Here is a 23577-nt window from a genome sequence, read left to right as displayed (position 1 = left end):
GTCCCCTGGGTTGTGCCTGGAGTGGAGGCTTCTGAGCGAGGGGCTGCCCCAGGCCAGGAGGAAACAGGCCGGCACCTGGAGGCGGAGTGGGGGCTGGTGGGGGAGGGGGTGAGGGAGGGCGGGGCAGTCCAGGCAGAGGAGGATATGTGGTTAGATGTTCCCTCAGGGCCTTCAGGGTCTCAGAGGGAGACTGAGGCAGGCCCAGCTTTCATGGGGCTGGCAGCATTGCTCTTGGAGGGAAGGTGAGGAAGTCAGCAGGGGTTTCCTGGGGTCAGGGGACCCCACTGAGTGGAGCTGACCCACCTGGGCCAGGGTGCAGGACAGTGGACCTCGCCCACCGGAGACCACAAAGCACCAGGAAACAAAAGCCCTGAACTTTATTATTAATTCTCCGCCAACACCATCCCTGCCCCCCCAGCCCTGATGAGAAGCCTGCAGGGGTCAGAGGTCACCAGGCCTCAGGGCCAGGAGGGCCAAAGCGCCTCAGAAGCTGCTCCTGGTCTTCCAGGTCCTTCCGCACCTTCTTGCGCATGTAGAAGATGGGGCAGTCCCGGCTGTGGGTGGGGTGGGGGTCAGGGTCAGGACTGGGGTGCTGCCCAGCCCAGTGATGGGGCCGGGGCCGTTCCCAGGACTTTGGCCCCCACCTGTTGCCCACCCAACCCCCCTCGGGAGCAGGCTGTTTGCTCAGCGGGCACGGGGGGAACCGTAACAGCGGGCACCCGCGGCGACGCTGGGCTCCACCAGCCGTATATCACCTGTCACCTGGCGTGGGAACCAGCCCCGCCCACCCGTTCCCTGGGGAAAGCCTGGCCCGCCCTGGGGGAGGGGGCTGGGCCATGGTGCATGTGTGTGTGCGCGCGTGTATGCATGCGTGTGACAACGAGAGAAAGAGCAGGAGCGAGAGAACTGTGGCCATTTCCTGGGCAGATGCTGGCCCCCCGAGCAGCGGCCTCCCCACAGCAAGGCTGGGACACCCAGAACATCAGCCATTTGGGGCAGCGTGCCCCCCCATCTCAGGGTCAGGGCTCCGGTCCCCAGGCCTTGGGAGCCTGCAGGGAGGGCCTGCGTACCTGGTGCAGATGACGTCCTCGTGCAGGCTGCCCTGGCAGCGCTGGCACTGGGTCCAGAGGCGCGAGAAGCGCTCCTCCAGGGCGTTCAGGTGGGACACCTGGGGGTGAGACAGTTGAAGGGGGGCCCCGGTCCCCGCCTTGCCCTCCCCTCACCGCCCCCACGACCCCGCACCCGCCCCGCCTCGCCCCTCACCTCCTTCTGGTAGAGCTCAGACTCCCGAGGCTGGCAGAACTTGCACACGGCTCCTGGCAGAGGGGCGGGTCGGCACAGGGGAGCTGGGGCCCAGCCAGAGCCCGAGCTGCCCTGTCCCTGCCCCTTCCCCACCCGCTGCCCATCCCGGCTTCTGAAAGTCCCCAGAGACAAGAGAACAAGGGAGCGAGTGTGTGGGGGAAAACTCCCCGGGGAACTCCCGGGGCGGGGGGCCCAGGACCCTCGAGGGGGTGCCTGTGAATGGGAGCCCCCGCCCAGGGGCTGAGGCCCATCCGGGTGGCACTGCCAGCTGGGAGGGCGGGTGCCTGGAACCTCAGTGATAGAGGAGCTGGGTAGAGGGTGGAAAGTGGAGGATTGGGGTCCCCCCGAGGGGCTGGGGTCAGGGCTGGAGTCCGGCGCTCACCCTGGTGGTTGAGGACGGTGCGGCAGCCAATGCAGCAGCTGTGGCGTTTGGCAAAGGCCAGAAGGCCGCCCACCTTGCCCGTGAGCACCGTCTTGCAGCGTGTGTGGTCACCCCCTGCAGGTGAGGGCAGGCAGTGGGCCCAGGCCCCCCCCCGCAAGCCCCCGGTGCCCCCCTGCTCCCCTCTGGGCATTGCCCCTGAGTACTCAGCAGCACGGCTTCGGCGCGGCCCTCGCCCAGGATGGGCTCAAAGATGCGCAGGAGCGGCTTGGCGAGCTGCTGCTCCAGGTAGTACTGCGTGTCGATGGGCAGGCTGTGCTCCAGCACAAACAGGGGGTCCTGCAAACACAGTGGCCGGGGGGCCGGGGCTGCGGTCCTCAGCAGGCAGCGGGGCAAAGGGCACTGCGAGCCATGGGGCTCCCTGTCATGACGGTGGGCAATGGTGTGGGGCAGTCACGGGACCCAGGTACCGCCCTGCAGGGGGTGGCATCAGTTGGGGGGGGCAGGGATCCGGGATGGTGTCGGAGACCCCAAGGCAGTCCCTGGCCATGAGCTATGATCCATGCTGGGGTCCATGGGTGGGGGTCCTCAGGTTATACCAAGCAAGGGTCAGAAGTCACCTATTGGAGTGGGGGCATGAAGGTGTCCAGTAGCTAGAGGCAAAGGCCAGAAGCCAAGATATGAGGGGGCGGGACCAGACCTGGAGACTGAGGAAGGGGTTGTGGGGGTCAGAGGTCACTGGTCATCAGGGTGTAGAGGGGGGAGGACATGAATCCTAGAGAATTATGGGTTGGAGAGCAAGGACCAAGGAGACAGACACAGAAACAGATGGTGAGACTCAGTGTGTACAGTGAGGCTGGGTCTTCTTCTGCAGGGAGGGGGGTCAGAATAACAGGGTGGGGGGGCCTCCAGAGGGCACAGGAGGCCTGGGAGAAAGGCATCCTGGAGCCAACTCCCAGGGGTGTGTTGGGGGCGGTTCTCAGGGCCCTATGGGGCCCACAGAGGGAAACACCCTCCCCGCCAGGCTTGGAAAGCAGAAGTGAGAGCTGAGGGGAGCTGGGCGGAGCGGGCAGCCCAGGTGGGCCTGACCTCGGACTTCATGTAGGCAGCCACGCCCTTAGCAGCGCCGATGATCACGTAGGGGACACGGTCGCCCAAGCTGGGTGCACTCCCGGGGTCCCGCTTCCTCATCCTGCGGGGAGACCGGGGAGGCCAGGCGGTGAGGGCAGGTGGGCTGGCGGGGTGGCCGGAGGCACAGGAAGTGGTGCCCAGCTGGCAGGAGAGGGGCTATTTCTGGGCGGTCCTGCACACCCCCCGGGGCAGACCTCTCGGCCAGCTCCACGTGGGCCTGCTTGCCGGTGTAGTCAGCAGCCGCGCGGGTCAGTTCCTTGGTGATGACCAGCTGGGAGATGTCAATGCGGTTACATAGCAAGTCGGAGATGACGTCCTGCGCATGGGCCACAGCACCCGCCGGGTCTCTGCAGGGCCGGAATGGGGTGGGGGGGGTGTCGCCAGCGGCTGCTGAGGGCCAGGCTGGTACCTCCACCACCCCCAAGGCTGGGGGGCCAGGATGTGCCCTGGGGGCTGAGGCCCAAGGCAGAGAGGGATGCGGCCAGGCCACAGGCTGCAAGGTGGCTGAGGCGGGGCCCAGACCCACAGCTGTCCCACCCCACACTCTTTCCACCGTTCCACCACTGAGGACGAGCTGGGCCTGACACCTGGGTCCCCAAGGGAGGAGGGGGCTGGGGGCCGGGACTCCTTGGTCTCAGGGGAGGGGATCCCACCCACCGGTCGATGAGGAGGCGGCGCAGGGAGGCAGTGACAAGGTTGGCCACAAGGGGGCAGTTGTCCCTACGCACGGCCTCCAGGCCCTTGCAGTCCATCCGGTCGTGAGTATCAGGCCGGGAGGAGAAGAGCAGGCCAGCATACCGCTTCTTGCTGATGAGCAGGTAGGGAAAGTAGACCTGGGGGAGGACCTGCGGCTGAGACCTGAGACTTCCAGAGGCCCAAGACCTCCCTCAGAAACTGAGGACACACAAGGCTGATCTGTGCCATGCGGGATGGGGTCACTGGGGGACATAGACCCTAAGACTCCAGCGCCTGAGCCCAGGGGCACCCTCAGCATTCTAGGGGCCTCAGACATGAAATAGAGACTGGGATAAACCTAGAGATATGTCCTAAAGCACAAGACCCAGACATGGGGGTGTAGCCTGGACAGCCCCACATCTGGATCTGGGACAGACCTGAGGCAGACAGGGGTTCAAGGAGCTGAGACTTGGGCCCAGGAGTGAGCCCTGACATAGGGGCTTCTCAAAATTGGGAGGCTCCATATTTGAGAGCAGGTATACCCAAGACCTGACCCTAAGTTTGAACCTTGGAAAGAACATACAGTGTGCATCCCCAGACCCCAGCCTGATTCCTCCTGAGTTCCAAGGAGCACTGTCCAATGGCACCACAATCCAGGATTCACCCCATCAGGGTCCCCAGCACCTAAGGTAGCCCCCACACCCAACACCAGAGGTGCTTGAAGACTGACAAGGTTTTCACAAAATAGACACCACCCTGTGTAGTGAAGCCCAAGGTGTCAGAGGTTTTCAAATTTGAGACAATCCAAGGCAGGAAAATTCCTCAAAACTGGGGCATATGAACATGGAGAATGGGATACCCAGAGTACCCAGAGCAGGGCACCCCAAAAGGAGACCCTGAGCAACACTGGGGTTCTCCAGATGCTGACATACCAGGAGAACCTCATGTGAATGCCTTCTTACACTTTGCAGGCCCTGAAAATCAGAGATCCTCTGAAACCTGGCTACTCCAAGCCCAAGGGAGGTCCACTTACCTTTTCAAACTCCAGCCGGATGGGTGGGGGAAAGTGGCCCGATACCCAGTCAGCAGCTTCCCGCCCCAGAGCCATTGCCTCCGCCACAGACGAGACACCAAATCGGCACATGACTGAGTCAGTGTCACCATACACCACCTGGGGAGGGGTGTGTGTGACTGGGAGGAAGGGGGGAGAAGAGGGCCAGCCCCCTGGAATCCCCCAACAGTCCCAGGCCCATCTCTGGGCAGCAGGTCGGGTAGCCTCTGACCTTGGCGTTGGTGCCATAGCCATTCTCCACCGTGTACTTGGATTCCACCAGCTGCTTTGTTTTCTCAATCATCTGGCGCCCGAACCCAGTGACGCTCTGTCAGGGAGAGAACCAGGCAGTGAGGGCCCCGGAGCCATCTACAGCTCATGGGCTCAGGCTGCCACCTCCACTACCTCCTGGGGGCGTGGACTCGGCCAAGGGACTCTGACCCTCTGAGCCTTGATTTGTGAATCTACAAAATGGGGCTACTAAGCTGCTCCTTAAGGGTCTGTTGGAAAGAACTGGGTCCCTGGCCCAGAGCTCTGGGCACAGAAGAGGAATGACTACAAAAAGTGCGTGTTGGCAAGCCTGAGGTTGGAGGGGCCATCAACACTGTGTTTCCCTCCACAGAGGGGCCGTGACATGTGGTGACACTGCAGGCAGCTCTCCAAGGCACAGGACCATTGGCGCTCCTGGCCTCCTCCCCGAAAGCCAGCAGTGCCATCCCACATCTTTGGGCAACAGGAAATGACCCTATGTGTTAAGTGCCCCCTCCCCCCAGGGTTAGAGTTGTGCTTGCCTCATGGAGAAACTGTCCAACAGTTACTTTACAGGAAGCTGCAGCTGAGGCAGTGGGGGGCTGGGGGGGAACACACCAAGGAGAAATGGGTGACTCTTCTGTTTTGGTTTGTTTGGACCCAGTCAAAGATCTCTGTCTTTTAACTGGAGTGTTTAGGCAACTTATATTTAGTATAATTACTGATCTTATCTGGTCTTACATCTACCACTGTACTATCTTCCTTCTGTGTGTTCCACCTGTTTTGTGTTCCTTCTTCCCTTCATCTTTTCCTGGAATGATTCCATGGGTTGTTTTGTTTTGTTTTGTTTTTGTAAGCCTGAGAGACAACAATAAGAAATGAGACTAAGAAACAGATAAAACAGAGGGACAGAGAGAAGAGTGAAGAAGAAAAAGACAGAGCGACAGACCAGAAAGCAACAGTCCCGATGAGGGCGCTTCAGGGGAAGGAAAGCCAAACCCTCCAGGCCTGACCTCTCCTCTCTCCGGCTGGAGTCTGACAGCCGAACACCCACCTCTTTCCACCAAGTAGACTGGGGAGGCCCCAGGGGACTATGGAAGGCCAATGAGAGGAGTATGGGTGGATGCACTATGGGATGAACCTTGCCAGACGCCTGGCTTTTAGAGGAAACCTCTAAGCCCTTGGAACATCCTACCTAAGATAGTGTCTTTGTTCACCTAGGACCTTGGACTGTACTAACTTGACTCACGATGAGGCCTGGAGCCACATAGTATCAGCCTGACCTCTGTCTGCAGGGTCTGGAGACTGAGTAACAAAGGTCAGTCACACAGAAGTTCTGTGCTTATGTGACTGACCCCCAATAAAAACCCAGGACACTGAGGCTCGGGTGAGCTTTCCTAGTGAGAAACACTCTGCGCACGTTGTCACACACCAGTATCAGGAGAAATGAGCACTGTCTGTGTGACTCCACTGGGAGAGACAACTAGAAGCTTTGTGCCTTTGCCCTTGACTGATTTTTAAAAAAAATTTTTTTCAAGATTTTATTTATTTATTTGACAGACAAAAGATCACAAGTAGGCAGAGAGGCAGGCGAGACAGAGGGAGGGAAGCAGGCTTCCTGCCAAGCAGAGAGCCTGATGAGGGGCTCGATCCTAGGACCCTGGGATCATGACCTAAGCTGAAGGCAGAGGCTTTAACCCACTGAGCCACCCAGGCACCCTGCCCTCGGCTGATTTTAATCCCTACCCCTTAACTGTATTAAAGTCATAATCGTGAGTAGGTTCTAAATTCGAGGCCTTCTGGTGGATCACTGGATGGGAGCGTGATCTTGGGGGCTCTGGGACTGAAGGTGCGTGGGAGTGTACACAGGTCTCTCCCACCCAAAAGCCCAGCTACTGGCAGTTCTTCCAAGTCTTCCATGCAGAGCCACATGAGGACTGACATAGTGCCCAGGTACACAGGGAGCCTCCCATGGCAGGGGGCAACCAAGTTTGGAATGTGCTGAGACCCAAACCCCAGTGCAAGGAGCTGGACAGGAAGACCTTTCTAAGGGTCTCTCAGGCCATGAGCTGAGGCACTGATCCCAGCTTGGCAGAACCTTGGACCCAGATCCTCTGTGGTCTAAGCATGGATCTGTTTCTCCATCGGAGCAGCAGAGCTGCCTCTGGTAAACAGGCCTGGGACACCTCTGTGGGGTCTTCGGTCCACATCCCCTCTCAGAGCAGGGCACTGACCAAGCACCCTGCAAACACCACACAGCTGGGGTGGTAAGGAGTACCCTCACACTGGCTCCTTCCACGACAGCTCACACAGTGCGTGAAGCATCAGAGCCTGGGTGTGCTACTGGTCGGCCTCTAGCACCGCCCCAGCCCCATGAGCCCTGTTCTGCCCATCCAGCTGGTTGGAACCCGCCCTCTGCATCCCTACCCTTACGGGCACCAGGGGAGGAGGCGGATGGGGTCTGTCAGATGGATTACGATGAATGGAATGAATGAGCAACAAACAAAACCTCTGCTCACCCTGCCACTCCCCCCGCCCCCACCGCTTCATCTGTCTGCAGAGCCCCTGGCACCAACTGCCTTCCTATATGCATTTACGGCTGTCACCATCTGTGTGCCCATGAGGCTGCACGCTGCAGGAGGGCAGGAACCCTCATCCGTTTCGCCACCTGCCAGACCCACAGAGATGTTCAGCAAGTTGGGGCACTGCAACCTCCACCACACAGAGACCTGGTTCTCCTAGGGAGGGGCTGTCTGCTGTCAGCTCCCCCCTGCCTACTGAGGCAACTGAGCACTCACCTGGGAGATCTCCAGGCATGGCAGCTTGCCCACCTGGGCACCAGTGAAGCCATATACAGAATTGGCACTCACTTTCAATGCCAGCTGCCGCCCATCCAAGACTTGCCGACGCAGGGGGTCTGTCTCCTTGGCCAGCTCAGCCTTGGCCCTGGAAGGACAGAAGCAAAGGCCACTGATGCAGTGCCCCAGGTTTCAGGGAGAGAAGAGAGGCTGAGGCCGGGCTCTGGTTAGGGTGCCGTTCTAGAAATCGGTGCCATGTACTGTTGTTCAGGCTGTGCACTGCACAAAGGCACACAGCAGAGGAGGCAAATGGAAGCTGCAGTTAAGTTTGACATGGCAATTCTGGGGTGACCATGAAGGACAGGGACCGATGAGGAGCAAGTCTGCACAGGGGTGGGTGCGATGCTCCAGAACCCACCTCTTCCGGGCGCTGAGCAGGTTCTCCAGGATCTGGGGCAGCAGCCCTTTCCGCACTGATGTCTTCACAAACTCATCCCCTGTGGGTGTCTTGATGAACTGATCCTCAGTCAGACTGGGTAGGAGGATGGGGAGGACGGCATGAACCTGGCCTCCCCATCACTTCCTCCTCCAGATTTTCAGGCTCTCCCCACCTCTCGAATCTCCCCTCTCCACTATTTCTGGGCTCCCGGCCCTGTCCTGGCTGAAGCTGGCTCACAGGCAGGCCTGGGGGTACACAGGATGAAGAGGGGGTCATACCCCAGTCTCTGAGCGGCCCCAGGCCGCAGAAGCGTTGTATAGCACAGGTTGTGGGCCATCATGATGGACGGGTACAGAGAGGAGAAGTCCAGGGTGGCAATGGGGACATCATAGTACCTGGGGGTCGAGGAGGAGTCAGCCCTGGGAATCCCAAGCCGCCCCTACCCAGCCACGGGGCCTCACCCTTTGAGGGGCTCGATGACTGTGGCCCCCGTGTAGTCCTCGCCACCCTCTGTCTTCACCACGGGCATCAGCAGTCCCTCGCGCATGGCCTAGGAGGGAAGTCAGGAAATGGAGGCAGGCGTGGGCAGACAGGAAGAGGGAGGAGGAGGAGCATGGAAGGGCATCCAGGTGTCACCTCCTAGGAGACACAGAGAGTGACCAGAGGCCAGGAGTGGGGACTTGCTGGGGGTGTCATGACCCGGCCCACCCTTGGCTCCACCCACTGACCTGCCGCAGCAGCTGGGACACGACCTTGACCTGCTGGCCACGGCTGAGCAGGTAGCCGAGGGGCACGCCAGTGACTCGTGCCATCTCCATGGCATTGACCAGCACCATTAGCCGTTCCAGCAGCCGCAGGGGCAGGAAGGCATCCTTGAGGCAGTACACGGCCAGCCGGCGGCGCGTCTGGTCATTCCCATTCTGGGGACAGGCACAGGTGGCATCAGGGGAGGAGGCTTCGTCAGGAAGAGGGCAAGGGTCTGGGTGCAGAGTGGGGAGGGGGGAGGTCGGGGAGCTGACAGGGTAAGAGGGAGGAGGGGGCCGTCTGGAGAGCAAGTGTGGACCAGAGATGCGGGTGGGACTGCAGGATAAAGGATACAGTGCCAGAGGTCCTGTGAATGGGCAGGAGTGGGGACTTACACCTGTAGGGTGAGGTCACAAGTCAAAACCAAGAGGTCAAGGTGAAAGTCAGGACAGCTGGGAGGCTAAAGCCTCCTGGTCAGGAAGGCGGGAGGTCAGGCAGGAGGCCGAGGTCAGAGGAGTCGACAGAAGAGTCAGATGGGGGGTAGGGTGGGGGCAGGAGGTGCAGGGGTAAGAGGTCACAGGCCAGGGCCAGGTACCTGCAGGTCAGTGATGATGCTGTGCTGCACGTCCTCCTTCTGCTCGCCCAGGAAGTGGAAGCTCACGGCATTGAGCGTGTAGGAGCGGAGCTTGTGCTCACGCAGCAGCACCTGAGGCAGGGGGTGCATGGTGGGCCCTGTGCCCCAGCAGCCCCGTGAGGGGGGCACCCACCCCACCCCGGCCATGTACCTGCAACATGTCCATTTGCACGCGGCCCACCATGCTGACCACCTTGCTGTCCCGCCGGCCAGTCTGCTTGGACTGGAAGGATGAATCCCGGATGTTGGAGCGGAGGCCAGACACACGGCCCAGGAAGGGGAATGTGTGCACCTGAGGACAAAGCCCACCGGCAGGGTGAGGCTGCGTGGGAGCCGTGGCCCAGATCGGGGACCCCCACCCCCATCCCAGGGCCGCGACGCCACCCATGATGCCACGCTCTTCCCGCGGAGAGCCCGGAAGCAGAAGCAGTTCTGATGCAGAAAAGCCCTCTGCGGCCAGGGAGGCAGGGATTGGAGGTGAGAGACAGGAGGTCAGGACGGGGATAGTCAGAGGCCCGATGGCTGCAGGGCTGAGAGGCTACAGATGGCGCCCTGCGGCTGAGGAGCCGCCCTCAGATGGGCAGCTGGAGGAGGGGCAGAGTTGGGGATGATGCTGAGCTCAGTGGGGAGACTGTGTGCATGGGGTGAGGGGACTGGGGAGAGCTAGGTAGGAGCCCAGCAGGGGGCAGCATGGAGAGCTAGGCCTGAGATCAGGAGAGATGGGGGTCTGGGAGGAGGAGGGAGGGCCAGGGTAGAGAGGAGAGGCCTGAGCTGGTGGAGTAGCAGGGCAGAGGGGCAGAGGGGCAGAGGGGAGAGGAGCAGTGTCCCATGAGGAACTGACCAGGATGGACTTCCTGGAGCTGTTGGAGGCCATAAACGTGATTTTTTTTTTTTTAAGATTTTATTTATTTATTTGACAGAGATCACAAGTAGGCAGAGAGGCAGGCAGAGAGAGAGGAGAAAGCAGGCTCCCTGCTGAGCAGAGAGCCCGATGTGGGGCTCGATCCCAGGACCCTGGGATCATGACCTGAGCTGAAGGCAGAGGCTTTAACCCACTGAGCCACCCAGGCGCCCATGATTTTTCTTATAGCATTCGATTTTCTTAAGTAGGCTCCATGCCCAGTGTGGGTCTTGAACCCACAACCCTGACATCAAGAGTTGCACGCTCTAGTGACTGAGCCAGCCAGGTGCCCCAAACGTGATTTTTACTTGTCATTACAAAATTGGCCAAACGTAAGTAAAAGGAAGAAGTAATACAATATGACCTCCATTGTGAGCTGAATTGTGTCTCCTCACATCAAGGCTTTGCCATACGCTTGGAGGAACCTCCCCTGCTGTTCATTAATTTTTGCTGACGTATTTTGAAGTCTGGAAGATGCTATATCCTTGCACGTTTTAGTGTGCCCCTCAAACACACAAGCCCCTCCTTACTTAACCATAAATGCCCTCCTTGCCTCTGCAAAAGCCACAATCACCTTCTGGACTTCAAGCAGGGCAGGGATGGGGCCAGAGCTGGGTTCTCAGTGAGGTCCCTGGAGCCGCTGGGGGCGGTGGGCTGCAGGTACAGGGCAAGGCGGGCCACCCGCCAGGGACAGAGCCACAAGCCAGAAGGCAGCGAGGAGGAGCAGGTGGCTGCCCGCCCCTCAAGGCCCCAGTGGGGTAAGCCTACCCGACCTGCCTGCCCTACCTTGAGAGTCTGGGCCCGAGAGATGAGGTACGGAAGGTCAAAGTTCTGGATATTGTAGCCGGTGATCACGTCGGGGTCCATGGCACGAATGAAGGCTGACCATGCCTGGGGGTGGGAGCACACTGGGTCACCCTGGTTGTCATCCTGATCATCCCCCTGGTGTGGGTCCTTCCCACTCCTGGAACATTCCAGAAGCCCCCCAGAACAACCCTAGAGCTCTCTTGCCCACTGTAGAAAGACTGAGCAGGTGCTTCTGAAAATAACACAGAACCCAGAGGGGAAATGTTCACCCCTGCAAAGTGAAGGGGTCTGAACCTGTGGACTGGGTGTCTCAGCATCCAGAGGCCTTGAGCCTGGGATGTGGAGGCCGGGTGGGGGGTTCTGAGGAAATGAGGGGAAAGAGAACAAGAGCCACCTGGAGCAGCTCCTCCTCCCGCTCGTAGCTCTGCACTTTGGCGCCCAGGATAGGGGCACAGGGCCGTAGGGTGAGTGCCAGGCGCAGGAAGGGCTCCGGCTCACCCCAGCGCAGGCCCAGTGAGCAGATCTGGATCACAGGGTCCCGCTCAGGTTCAGGGAAGATGCCTGCACAGGGAAGAAGAAGGGGATGCAGGGGACTGGGCTCCTCCTTTCCCTTCATGACACATCAGGGTGGCTGCACCTCCGAATCTCCCCAGACTGTCTACTCCCCTCTGCCTCCACTGCCTAGAGACCACGTGCAACCCACCCTGGTTCCCCTTTCTTCAGCTCCTGGCCCTCTCCTTGTCCCTCACAGACTGGGATGGTCCTGCCCCAGGGACTTTGCACTTGCTATTCTTCGCAGAGGCACGTGCGCACTGGGGGAGGCTCCTTATCCCTCTCCACAAGGCTTGCCTCATCACCCCTGAGGCCTTCCCTGCCCACCTGTCTGAGCCGCCCTGTCACTGTCCGCCACCATCCTCCTTCGATGGAGAATCTTACAACGACCTGTCCACCTACATGTTCACTCCCTTCTCCCCGAGTGAGCTCAAGAAGTATGGGGACTCCTGGGAGGAGACCAGCATGTCACCAATATTTGAAGCGAGACCAGGAGGAGCTCTGGGCCCTGGAGACAGACCTTTGCGACCAGCGCACTCGATGTCAAAGCTGAGCACGCGCAGGGGTGCGATTCGCTGCCACTGCCCTTCTGGCGGGTGACTGACCACGTCAGACCACAGCACGTCTGCCTCTAGCTGACACAGTGTGGCCTGTAGGAATGGGGCCTGTCAGTGGCTGCAGAGTCCCGGCTCTGTGGCCCCCCTGCCCCTGGGGAGCCCCGTACCTTCCCCTCCGACCTCAGGACATATTTCTCTGCTGGGAGTTCTAACCAGTTGCAGCCGACAATGTCTGTGTCCACCATGAACCTGGAGAGGGTGAGGATCAGTCGGCGGAAGCTGGCCGGGGCAGCGGGGGGCAGTAGGGGTGGAGGCTGGAGAGAGGCAGGGTCGTACCGGATCTCAAAGTCGACATTGGCCTCATAAGGTGCGAAGCTGGGGGTGCCCAGGCCTGCCACACGGATGCCCTGCTCCAGGAGGCGGCGGGCAGGGGCCATGAGGCGTGGCAGCGCCAGCGTGATGCGTAGAAATGGGGAGGGGCCGTGCCCGTGGTACCCGAACATGCCTGTGGACAGATGAAGCTAGCACCGGCCTGGAGGGACCCCGACCCGCCTGGCCCCTGGGCAGCACTCACTCTCCCGGGAGCACAGCTCCACGGACAGCACCGCCGGCCCCATGAGCTCCTTCCCTCCTCGCTGGTCCCTGCTGATGGCGGCATTCAGCTCCCGCTGCAGCTCACCCAGGTGGTCGGGCCCAAAACCTGGCCGTGGGAGAGCTTGTTAGAAGCACTGGGGGTGGGGTCGGGCGGGGGCCTCCCGATGGACAGGGGCGAGAGGGGGTCTGGCAGGTCAGGGCCACTCACCAGGGGGCGCCGGGGTGTAGAAGTAAGGTGCGAAGCCCTGGATGTGGCAGCAGACCGACACGCCCTCGTCGGTGACTCCAAAGGCACGGAGCACTGGCACGGGGTTGCGGGACGGCTGGGGTATCCAAGGCAGGGGCTGTGCTGGGCCTGGGGGTGTCATGGGATAAGGCAGGGGCAACCCCCACAGATTCCTCAATGGCCTGCCTCCCCAGGCTCCTCCTGGGCCAGGAACACAGCCCCCTAATTCCTGCATCTTGGGGTGCGTCTGCCCACTGTTCACTGCCCCGACCACCTCCCCGCTAGCCTCCGTTTCCATTGTTGTCCCTACAGTCTGTTTGCCACTGTAGAGCTAGAGGGAGTCTATTTTTGCAAAAAAGTATTTCCTTTTAGAAAATAACACTGACTTTGTGGGTCCAATGTTATGAGCTCTAATACACATATGTAGATTCGTGGAACCGCCACCAAAATCGGGCATAAGACAGGTCTGTCACTCTAGACAGCTCCTGAGAGACGTGCTTTCCTCATCACACCCCCTCCCACCACAAGCCCAGGCCCTCGTGGTCTGTCTGCTCTCCATCATTCTAGTTCTGTCGTTTTGAGACTGTCCACATACACGGGACCACACAGTCTACTGGCTCCTGTCAATCTAGGGGAAATATCTAGGGTAGAATTGCTTGGTCCTAAGAAAAGAGTGGATTTAACTCTTGTATCTCAATAAAGCTAGAGGAGGAAAAAAGGGTAGGGTAAACTCTAAGAAACTTCCAGGCTATTCCCCAGAGAGGCTATAAACCACAGCATTCCCCCTGGGAGGGCGTGAGCAAGCAATCCATTGGCCTGCATCCTTGTCAGCCCTTGGTGTCCGTGTGTGGGTGTGAGCTCTTCTAATAGGATGTGTTGTGTCTCGCGGTGGCTGTCATCTGCATCACCCTGACAGCCAGTGTGTCCCTGAGTCCACAGCCAGTGGACATCCTGAGTGTCCACCCCAGTGCTGATTTGCCACGGTCTCTCCTCGAGTGAACTGTCTGATCAAGTGTTTTGTCCCTTCCTGGATCGGACTGTATTCTGACTGTTGAGACCTGTTGAGACCATATTCGTGGTCCTGGTTTTGTGTCCAGTATGTGGATGGCGGACGTTTCCACCCGGCCAGTCGCCTGTCTCTTCACTCTCTCACAGGGGAGCCTTACTAACCTTCGAGTCAGTGTGATCTCTGCAGAGCCAAAGGCTTTCCCGCCCATGCGGAATGGAGCCCCCACGTCCTTGCCTGGGCAGACAGGGCCTCACATGCTGCCCCTTCCCCCCATCTTTGCCCCCTGCTCCTGCCACCATGGTCTCTTGGCCATTCCTCAAACATTCCAGACCTCTCCCTCCTCGGACCTCGGAGATGTGCAGTCTGGGACCTCTGCCCTACCACATGTCCCTCCATAACCCTCACAGCCACCCGAGGTTCCATTTCCTTTTTTCTTCTGCCTATCCTTCCAGAAGGTGAGCCTCGAAGAACAGGGACTTGATCTGACTGAAATAGGGCCTGTCTTAGTGCAAATCCTCAGCTGTTCCTGATACCAGATGGACAGAGGGACGGATGGATGTCAAACCACACGTGTCTCGCCTCAGCAAGGAGCCAGCTCTTACCTTCAGGCCTCAGTTGGAAGATACTCCCCACCTCCAAGAAGCCCTGTGGGACACCTATGCCCCCTTCCCCTCTTGCTGCCGCTCTGGGCACCCACAGCCCTGGTCACCTGTGTGGGCACTGTGGGTTCATCTCCTCCCTCAAAGCCCAGGGCCCCACCTCCCACCCACCAGGCCTCTGCCCACTGAGCTCACCTACGTAATGGTCAATCTCCAACTGCTGGAAGATGAGAGGCTCCGTTTGGGGATCCAGAGGGGGTGGTGTGGGCCGCAACCAGCGGGCATCTATGGCCATTGGGGAGAACTGCCCTGGGTGGGGAGGAGAGGGCAGACAAGCAGGGTACATGGAGTCGTGGTCCCCCAGCCCAGCCCATGACCTCCAACGTGGCATCTGATGTATGAAAGGGAAGTCAGGTGGATAGGGCGCTCTGGTTCAGGCAAGTAACTCAGGATGGGGTCAAGAGTCAAGGTCAGACTTGGAGCTGTAGGCAACAAAGGTGGCATACTAGCATGGGGTCAAAGGTTAGCACTTTGTAGGGATACAGTGTGGGCCAGAGGTCAGAGGTCACAGGCAAGCTCTATGGCTGACCCGGTTCACAGGCAGGACGGGTGTGGGGGTGCAGGGGGTTCCCGCTCCAGGTCTCACCATCTGCTGCTCCGTCCAGGCCCGGCTGCACCAACTCCTCCTCCTGTTCCCGCAGTCGGTGCTCGGCCTCCATCTCCTCCATCAGTGCCAGCTCCTCCTCAAACTGGGATGGCTGACATGGCTCCTCCTCATCCCAGAGGCCCGCACGGGCCCGCTTCGGGGGCACCCCTGGCCCTGGGCCTGGCCGCCGCTTGCCATCCATCCTGCAGGGCAAGTCAGGGCTGGGGAGGGTTCCTATCTTCTTCATGGCCCCCCATGCACCCACCATGGCCAGGAGCCTTTTGTTCCCTGGAGGGCCCCGGGAGTAGCATGATCACGGGGTGCTGGCACATTCCTTATGCCAAACCACCATATACTATATGTTACTATAATGACTATAATGTTACTATAATGACAGCCCACTCCCCACCTCAGTTTAACCCTTTCGTCACATGCACAAACCTTCCACATCCCTTCACCTGGCTGCTTGCCCACAACCCCCAAAAACCCAGTCCTTAGCACACCCCTCTCATTACCATAAACCTCTGCCTCTGACGCCATCGCCCACCCATCTCCCCACCTGCCCAGGCCTCCATTCTACAAACAACTGGGCGGCTGACCGTTAGGTCGGTCACACTGTGCTGGGTGCCAGGCAGCGGCCTGAAACATAGATTGGATCTGGTCCCTTCCCAGCCCAGAACACTTGAGAGGCTTCCCATCCCCCTTCAAAACCAAACCAAACCAAAGCCCTTCCTATTTTGAAATATTCCAAATTGCCAGAACTATTTACCCTTCACCCAGAATCCCCAAGTATCAATTTGTTGCCACACTGGCTTCATCAGCCCCCCTATTGGTAATATGCACACGTCAGCACGTTATCTATTTTCCTGAGCGTTTGAGTTAGCTGCCTGTCAGTCAGATACCATGCCCCTTAACCCCTGCATACTTCAGCATATGTTGCTGAAAGACAAGGACATTGTCTCTTCCTCTTTTTTTTTTAAGTAGGTACACCACACCCAATGTGGGGCTTGAACTCACAATCCTGAGATCAAGATTGGCGTGTTCTACTGACTGAGCCAGCCAAGCACCCCAATGACATTTCTCTCTCTTTTTGAAGATTTTATTTATTTATTTGAGAGAGAGAGAGGAGCACATACATGACTAAGGGGAGAGGGACAAGCAGACTCCCTGCTGAGCAGGAACCCCCCCCCCCCGATGTAGGGCTTGATCCCAGGACCCCAAGATCATGACCTGAGCTGAAGACAGACGCTTAACAGAGCAACCCACCCAGGCAGTCGAAGGACATTCCCTTAAATAAGCACAGTGTGATGATCAAATCCAGGACATTTAACAACAACTCAATAGCAACATAAACAAAGAGTCCATGTTCCAATTTTTCTAACTGTCCCCCAAAATGCCCTTTATAGTACTCTCCCCCATCTAGGATCCAATGTAGCAAACACAACGAAAAACCAAACGGAGGCTGTAATTTACATGTTTATATGTTTTCTCGTTTTTTCTTTTTAAATAAACTTATTTAAGAGGGCACCTGGGTGGCTCAGTGGGTTAAGCCTCTGCCTTCGGCTCAGGTCATGATCTCAGAGTCCTGGGATCGAGCCCCACATCGGGCTCCCTGCTCAGCAGGAAGCCTGCTTCCCCCTCTCTCTCTGCTTGAAAAAAATAATAAAATAAAAATAAAAAAATAAACTTATTTAAGTAATCTCTATGCCCAATGTGGGGTTCGAATTCATAACCCTGAGATCAAGAGTTGTGTGCTCTTCCAACTAAGGCTGTCAAGTGCCCCTGTTTATATGTTTCCTTGATTGCAACATATAAAAAATTATTTTGCAGTATGTTTTGACAAGATGTAGTGACATGAAAGTACATATCCTCTGGTAGGTTTGACCAAAGACTGTATTCAAGCCCATTCGGGTTGCTAACTTCACTAAGGTTCAGTTCGAGAATATTCTGCCTGAGCACATGCAAATCACAAAACAAAGAGACCAAAGATGGGGAAATGTTAAAAGACATGAAACTGGGTAAAGGGCATACAGGTGTTCTTTGTACTATTATTCTTTTGATCTTCCTATAAGTTTAAAGTTATTCTAAAAAGAGAAAAGGGTTTTTTTTAAGAATTTTTTTTTAAAGATTTTATTTATTTATTTGAGAGAGAATGAGTGAGAGAGAGCATGAGAGAGGAGAAGGGCAGAGGGAGAAGCAGACTCCCCAAGGAGCTAGGAGCCCAATGAGGGACTCATCCTGGAAGTCTGGGATCATGACCTGAGCCGAAGGCAGTCGCTCAACCAACTGAGCCACCCAGGTGCCCGAGAAAGAAGTTTTTAAAAAGTACATGTCTCCCAGCATCTAGGCCTGGAGAGAGATTATAGGAACCTAGGGCAGACTCCAGGGCCAGTGGAGAGTAGATAGGTCAGCTGCCCTGGCTTCCAGTTGACACCTCTGGATCCCATAAATGCTCCCACCCAACCCTATATCCAGTCTCCCCTCTCATCCTTTGTCCTTTTTGGGACGGACACCTTGCCTCGCAGCTGCCACAGGAAGCCCAGCCCAAGACTACATTTCCCAGGGTGCACTGCTACGGATGGTCACATTGTTGAGCAATCCCATGGAAAGAATGACCGGGAGGCGTGCAACTTTCAGACAACCTTCAAAGGAAACTTGCCTCTATAGCCTCTTCCCCCTTCTTGATAGCTAGCATGTGGATATAGTGGTGGTGAACCAACCCTGACAGCGGGGGCATGGACAACACCGCAGGGAATGCAAGGCTCGGAGACAGAAGGAACCCCGGCCCCTCGACAATTTTCTGGGGGCAGAGCTGCCTACTTAAGGGCAGTTGTGTGGAGAAATACACTTGGGTCTTGCTTGGGCCACTGTGTGCTGTGGGGGTCTCTGTTACAGCAGCTTAGCCTAGACCCTAACCAATACAGCATAGACAAATTCTGAACTGACGGGGGATGTGTTGTTGCAAATACTTCGCAGCGCTAGACAACAGGTAACTACTGATAGACACACAGGACAGACGAATCTTGAAAGCATGCTGCCTGGAAGAAGCCAGACACACGAGTACACACTGGAGGAACGGGGAATGTTGCTCAGGGGCATGGGGTTTCCTTTTGGGGGGATGACAATGTTCCGGAAGTAGACAGAGGTGGTGGATGCATGAACACACTAAATGGTTAACCTCAGGGGTGCCTGGGTGGCTCAGCTGGTTAAGAGTCGACCTTCAGCTCACGTTGTGATCTCAGAGTCCTGGGATCGAGGCCCACATCGGGCTCCCTACTTAGTGGGGAGCCTGCTTCTCCTTCTCCCTCTGCCCCCTGGTTATGCTCTCTCTCTCTCTCAAATAAATAATTAAAATCTTTAACTTACCTACAACTGTCCACTTGAGAACCTGTGGATTTCACTGTATGTCAATTCCACCTCAGTGAAAACAGGAAAGCTGGAAAGCCACAGTTCTACATCTAGGGGTTTATGCTAGAGATACACTATCACATATGAAAATCTGCATTTATGAGGTTATTTCCGGCAGCACTGTTTGTGATCACAAAAGACTGGAAACTACCTAAATGTCCCCACCTGGGGGACTGTTTAAATAAACTACATTAACTCTGTTCCGTGGAATATTATGCAGCTGTGTAAAGGAATGAGGAAGCTCTCTATGTACTGATGTGGATGGCTCTCAAAGACCTATTGTTAAAGAAAGCGAGGTGCAGAATGGTGCACTTACACTGTTATCTTCTTGTAGTAAAAAAAAAAGTCTGGGGCGCCCAGGTGGCTCAGTGGATTAGAGCCTCTGTCTTCAGCTCGGGTCATGATCCCGGGGTCCTGGGATTGAGCCCCGCATCAGGCTCTCTGCTCAACGGGAGCCTGCTTCCCGCCCCCCTCTCTCTGCCTGCTTCTCTGCCTACTTGTGATCTGTCTGTCAAATAAATAAATAAAATATTTTTTAAAAAGAAGTCTAAAAAATGTTTGCCCTGATGCTTCCTTTAGGAAACAATCAAACCAAAGTAAGGATTGGACTGCAAAACTACCAGTCAGGAATCTTCAAAAATGTCAATGTCACAAAAGGGAGCAGGAAACCTTTTTTTTAAAGATTTTATTGGGTGGGGGGACCAGAGGGAGAAGCAGACTCCCTGCTGAGCAGGGAGCCCAACAGGGGGCTTGATCCCAGGACCCCAAGATCACAACCTGAGCTGAAGGTCACTATCAGATGCTCAACAAACTGAGCCACCCAGGCGCTCCAAAGCATGTTTGTTTTCAATGCCTAATTCTGGAAAGTTAGGTCATAAACGGGTAACACTGGCTTCCCGGGGCAGGGGTGGGGGGCGCAAGGGATAGAATGGGACAGTTTTATTGAGACCGAAGTCACATACCAAATGCCCCATGCGTTTCAGGTGTAGAGTTCAGTGGCTTTTAGTATATTCGGAGCTTGTGTGACCATCACCATAGTCAATCTTAGAACCTTTCCATCACCCAAAAATGAAACCCTGCACCCCTTGGCCATCACCCTCACCCCAGACCGTCCCCACCCCACTTCTCCCAGCCCAAAACAACCACTAAGCTACTTTGTCTATTGCTACAGATTTGCCCATTCTGGGCATTCCCTATAGAATACATGCCCTTTGGAGTCTGGTCTCTTCCACCTAGGACAATGTGCTCAAGGTCTACCCGTGACGTGGCACAGGTCAGTGTGTCCTGTCTGTCTTTCAGGTCTGAATACTTCCTCACCATGCGGCTGTATCACATTGTGCTTAAACTTCCGTCTGTCCGGGGCGCCTGGGTGGCTCAGTGGGTTGGGGCCTCTGCCTTCGGCTCAGGTCATGATCCCAGAGTCCTGGGATCGAGCCCCGCATCGGGCTCTCTGCTCAGCAGGGAGCCTGCTTCCCTTCCTCTCTCTGCCTGCCTCTCTGCCTATTTGTGATCTCTGTCTGTCAAATAAATAAATAAAATCTTTAAAAAAAAAAAAAAAACTTCCGTCCGTCAGTGAACGATGGGGCTGTTTGCACCTTTGGCCTATTACGAGTTGCGCTGCTCTGACTGTGCATACGAGAGTTCTGCGAGAGTTCTGCATAGGACGGAAGACTTGGGACAGACTCTCCTTTTGTGACTGTTGAATGCAAACTGTTTCTACAGGTGGCTCATCTCACGGGAAGGAAAAAGCCTGGAGGCCACAAAGACACACAGAGTTCCAACCTGCAGGGAGAGACCTGGAGGGCATGGTGGGAGAAGGAAAAAGTCCCCTGTGTGTGCCCTCTCAGCTGCCCAGGCACAGGACAGGAGCTGGGGAAACACGGTGATCTCTCCTGTTCTGGACCCTTCACTGGCAAACAGACAACAACGCCGAGTGGGCCCTGGCTAAGATGTTAGTTTCTGCGACGCTCCCTCCCTCGGTCTTCTCGTCCCCTCTCTCCCAATCCCCTGGCTTTCACTGCCACCTCTATGCTCACCAGGCTTCCCGTCCAGATTCTGGCGCAGAATCCTCCCCAGGGTTTCTGCCTAACAGAGGCAGCTGCTCACCATGAGGATGTCTGTTTCTGCATCCCATACTCCAAAGCCAGGCCCCTCATCTCCCTGCAAACCTGCTCCCTACAAACTCCCCACAGTCTCCCCAAGTTCAGCAAAGGGCAGCTCCCATCAGGCCAACAACATTGTGTCACTCCAGCTTCTCCCGTCCCCTCAGACCACATTTTTGTTCCACCTACAAATCTCATAGGCTCTAGGAGACCTGAGTCTCACCACTTCCCAGCGCCTCAGGCTCTCTTAAGATCCTCTGCAGCTTTCTTTTGTGCATTGCTTTTTGTCTGTCTCCCCCTGCTGGAACATGAGCCACGTGCCCAGCACAGGGCCTGACTTTGGAACGTGTTTGCTGGATGAGATCGCCCCCTTTTCCAGCCACTTTACTCCTCGGCCTCCACAGAGACTCCGCTCCAGTTCAATTCTTCCAGGCCACTCATTGGCCCCTCGGGGCACCCACTACACCCGGAACTGCTTCAGAATATGAGCACCTCAAAAACAGGGGTCAGGGTCTCGCTCAAGTCGGGGTCCCAGCATGACTCAGCACAGGGCCTGGAACACGGGCCACTTCGAGTTGTGTCAGTTTAGACTCCTCTTGAGGACCACCAACGCCACAAGTCTTTCCTGAGCCCCTGCTGCTTCTCTTGCCTCCCCAAGACTATTGCTGCCTCGTATAGGTTCAGAGCACTCTGGACTGAGATCTCCTATCCTCCACCCACCAAACTGCATTATCATCAGCTCCCCAGTGCCCAGCAAAGGGCCTGACGTAAGCACAGCTGACTGAAAGAAGGCCTGAAGAGAAGAAAGGGCACTGCAGGAGAAGGGAACAGCATCGCAAAAGCCATCATCGAGTAAGGCACCTTCTCCAGGGTACAGGAGGCTTGGGTGGTGACATGCAGCAAGGAGGGGGAGAGACAGGTAACCATAGGTTCCCGGAACATATAGGTGGGGCTATAAAGCTGAGAAACTAACATCGCCCTGCCCACTCACTGCCACCTCAGAGTGGCGCCCAAAACCCGCTCCTCCTCAGCCTTCTCCATCCAACGTATTGCTCAAACCACACACCCCAGCCATCTAAGCTCTTCTTCCTTACACCCTGTGGCTCAAACCCCAAAGACAGGGGTGCCTGGGTGGCTCAGTGGGTTGAGCCTCTGCCTTTGGCTCAAGTCATGATCCCAGAGTCCTGGGATCGAGCCCCACATCTGGCTCTCTGCTCAGCGGGGAGCCTGCTTCCCCCACCCCCTCCTGCCTGCCTCTCTGCCTACTTGTGATTTCTGTCAAATAAATAAGAGCTTAAAAAAAAAAACCCAAAGACAACCTGAGACTGACAGATGGCACTGCAGTCTGAGCCACCTACTATCCCCTCTTGCCTCCTAACCAGCCTTCCTCCTCCCACTTTTGTTCCCACTACAATCCCATCTTCACTCAGCAGCATGATTTTTTCAAAATGCAGGGCAGGTCCTGTTGCTCTGATGCTCAAGAGCCCCCATGGCTCGCTGGGGAAGTTAGAATAAAAGCCAAACCCCACACCGCCCTCTACAAGGATGGGGCTCCCCAACATGTCCTCTAACCTCACCTGTTTTTCTTGGCTCCAGCTACAAACACACCTAACTTCTTCCTGCCTCAGGGCCTTTGAATTTGATGGTCCCTCTGTCCAGGGCTTTCTTCACATGACTGACTTTTCTGTCAAATGTCACTTCCCCAGAGGAGCGATTTTTGAAATCATCCCAGCTAAAGAGACTGGCTACCCTGTTTTATTTCACTTCGTATAATATACCAAACCCCGAAAGCACTGCTTTATCATTATTACTTATCACTTGTCTACTGTCTGTCTTCTCCCTGAGCAAGGACTTCCTCTGACTTGTTCGGGCTGTAGCCTTTGCTTCGAGAACAGTGCCTGGCACAGGGTACTCAATATTTAGTGAATAAAGGATGACACCATGCCCCCACGTGCACCCATTCAGTCCTCCAATGCGTCCGGGGTCCCGTCGCCCCAAAGACCCTCCAGAGTGCATTCCCCAGTTCGCCCTGGGGGCCAGGCACCCAGCACAAGCGCCCACCGCACGCCGAGGGCCCCCCAGGCCCCTTCATCTTCCCGCGCACCCCCGCGCACGCTCCCACGACCACCGGCCCTTGCCCGTGTACCGTGCGCCCCCCGAGCCAAAGGGATCCCTCCCGCCTCCATGACCCTCGTAACCCTTTCTAAGGCTTCCATGCCCAGCTCCTCCACCCTCCTTCCTTGTCAGCCGAATCCCTGCAATCTCTCTACTCCCCTTACTCACCTGCTTCAAACAGCGTTTCCCGCCACAGCCTACGCCGCCGTGACCCCTGACTCCGGCGCGCGCAGACTCAGAGATGCCGCGCGCCGAGCTGAGCCACGCCCCTCCGCCCAAGTAGGGCGAGACCACGCCCCATAGGGCTTGGAGCCACGCCCCCCGTTCCACTGGCGCTAGGCCACGCCCCGTCTTTCCAATTTGGGACGCGGCCTCCTCCCGTTTTCCATAAATTCCTGCTAAACTCCGCCCCGTCTGAGGAGAGGTGCGACTGCTCCCAAGCCACGCCCCCTCCTTAAGGTACCTTCGCGGGTCTCTGCCATCTGCGCGCTCAGGTGCGCGGCCCGTCCCCTGTCCTCCCGGCCCCGCCTCCCCGCCGGGCGGCGCAGCATTTCTCCTCTGCCAGCGGGTTTGCTTTCTGTCTGAGGCTAAGCCGGGACGACTTCCTGGGCGCCGTTCTGCTGGCCCCCTGATGTCTGCCCTCCCTGTGGAGGGGAAGT

The 23577-nt window shown here is 57.0% G+C and overlaps 1 protein-coding gene across 1 annotated transcript; it reads right to left on the bottom strand.

Annotated features, from left to right (window-relative positions):
- Nucleotides 1-358: 358 nt before the first annotated feature.
- POLD1 (DNA polymerase delta 1, catalytic subunit) lies at nt 359-23223 on the bottom strand. The gene is made up of 27 exons (XM_047711515.1): nt 23087-23223; nt 15294-15496; nt 14843-14956; nt 13022-13168; nt 12794-12919; nt 12556-12724; nt 12387-12468; nt 12183-12312; nt 11505-11671; nt 11090-11194; nt 9554-9694; nt 9364-9474; nt 8753-8944; nt 8486-8574; nt 8303-8419; nt 8004-8117; nt 7586-7733; nt 4771-4866; nt 4521-4658; nt 3470-3645; nt 3007-3159; nt 2771-2873; nt 1888-2020; nt 1685-1798; nt 1264-1316; nt 1071-1168; nt 359-554 (listed from the first exon to the last, which is right to left on the bottom strand). Exons 2-27 carry the CDS (start codon nt 15493-15495, stop codon nt 449-451), a joined length of 3324 nt encoding a protein of 1107 aa, XP_047567471.1. The 5' UTR covers nt 15496; nt 23087-23223; the 3' UTR covers nt 359-448.
- Between the last annotated feature and the right edge of the window lie 354 nt (nt 23224-23577).

The sequence above is a fragment of the Lutra lutra genome, chromosome 17 (assembly GCF_902655055.1).
Source record: "Lutra lutra chromosome 17, mLutLut1.2, whole genome shotgun sequence".
Taxonomy (NCBI): domain Eukaryota; kingdom Metazoa; phylum Chordata; class Mammalia; order Carnivora; family Mustelidae; genus Lutra; species Lutra lutra.
The sequence above is the reverse complement of the archived record's forward strand: the minus strand, read 5'-3'. Positions and strand labels throughout refer to the sequence as shown.

Bases quoted from the DNA above. Each gene is read 5' to 3' on its own strand.
- POLD1 (XM_047711515.1), bottom strand. From the start codon at position 15,495: ATGGATGGCAAGCGGCGGCCAGGCCCAGGGCCAGGGGTGCCCCCGAAG. The intron at 12,313-12,386 runs GTACGGGGCTCC...CCATTCCTACAG, and splicing joins TCCTGAGGTCGGAGGGGAAG to GCCACACTGTGTCAGCTAGA. The intron at 2,021-2,770 runs GTCAGGCCCACC...CTGTGTTTGCAG, and splicing joins CTGCCTACATGAAGTCCGAG to GACCCCCTGTTTGTGCTGGA.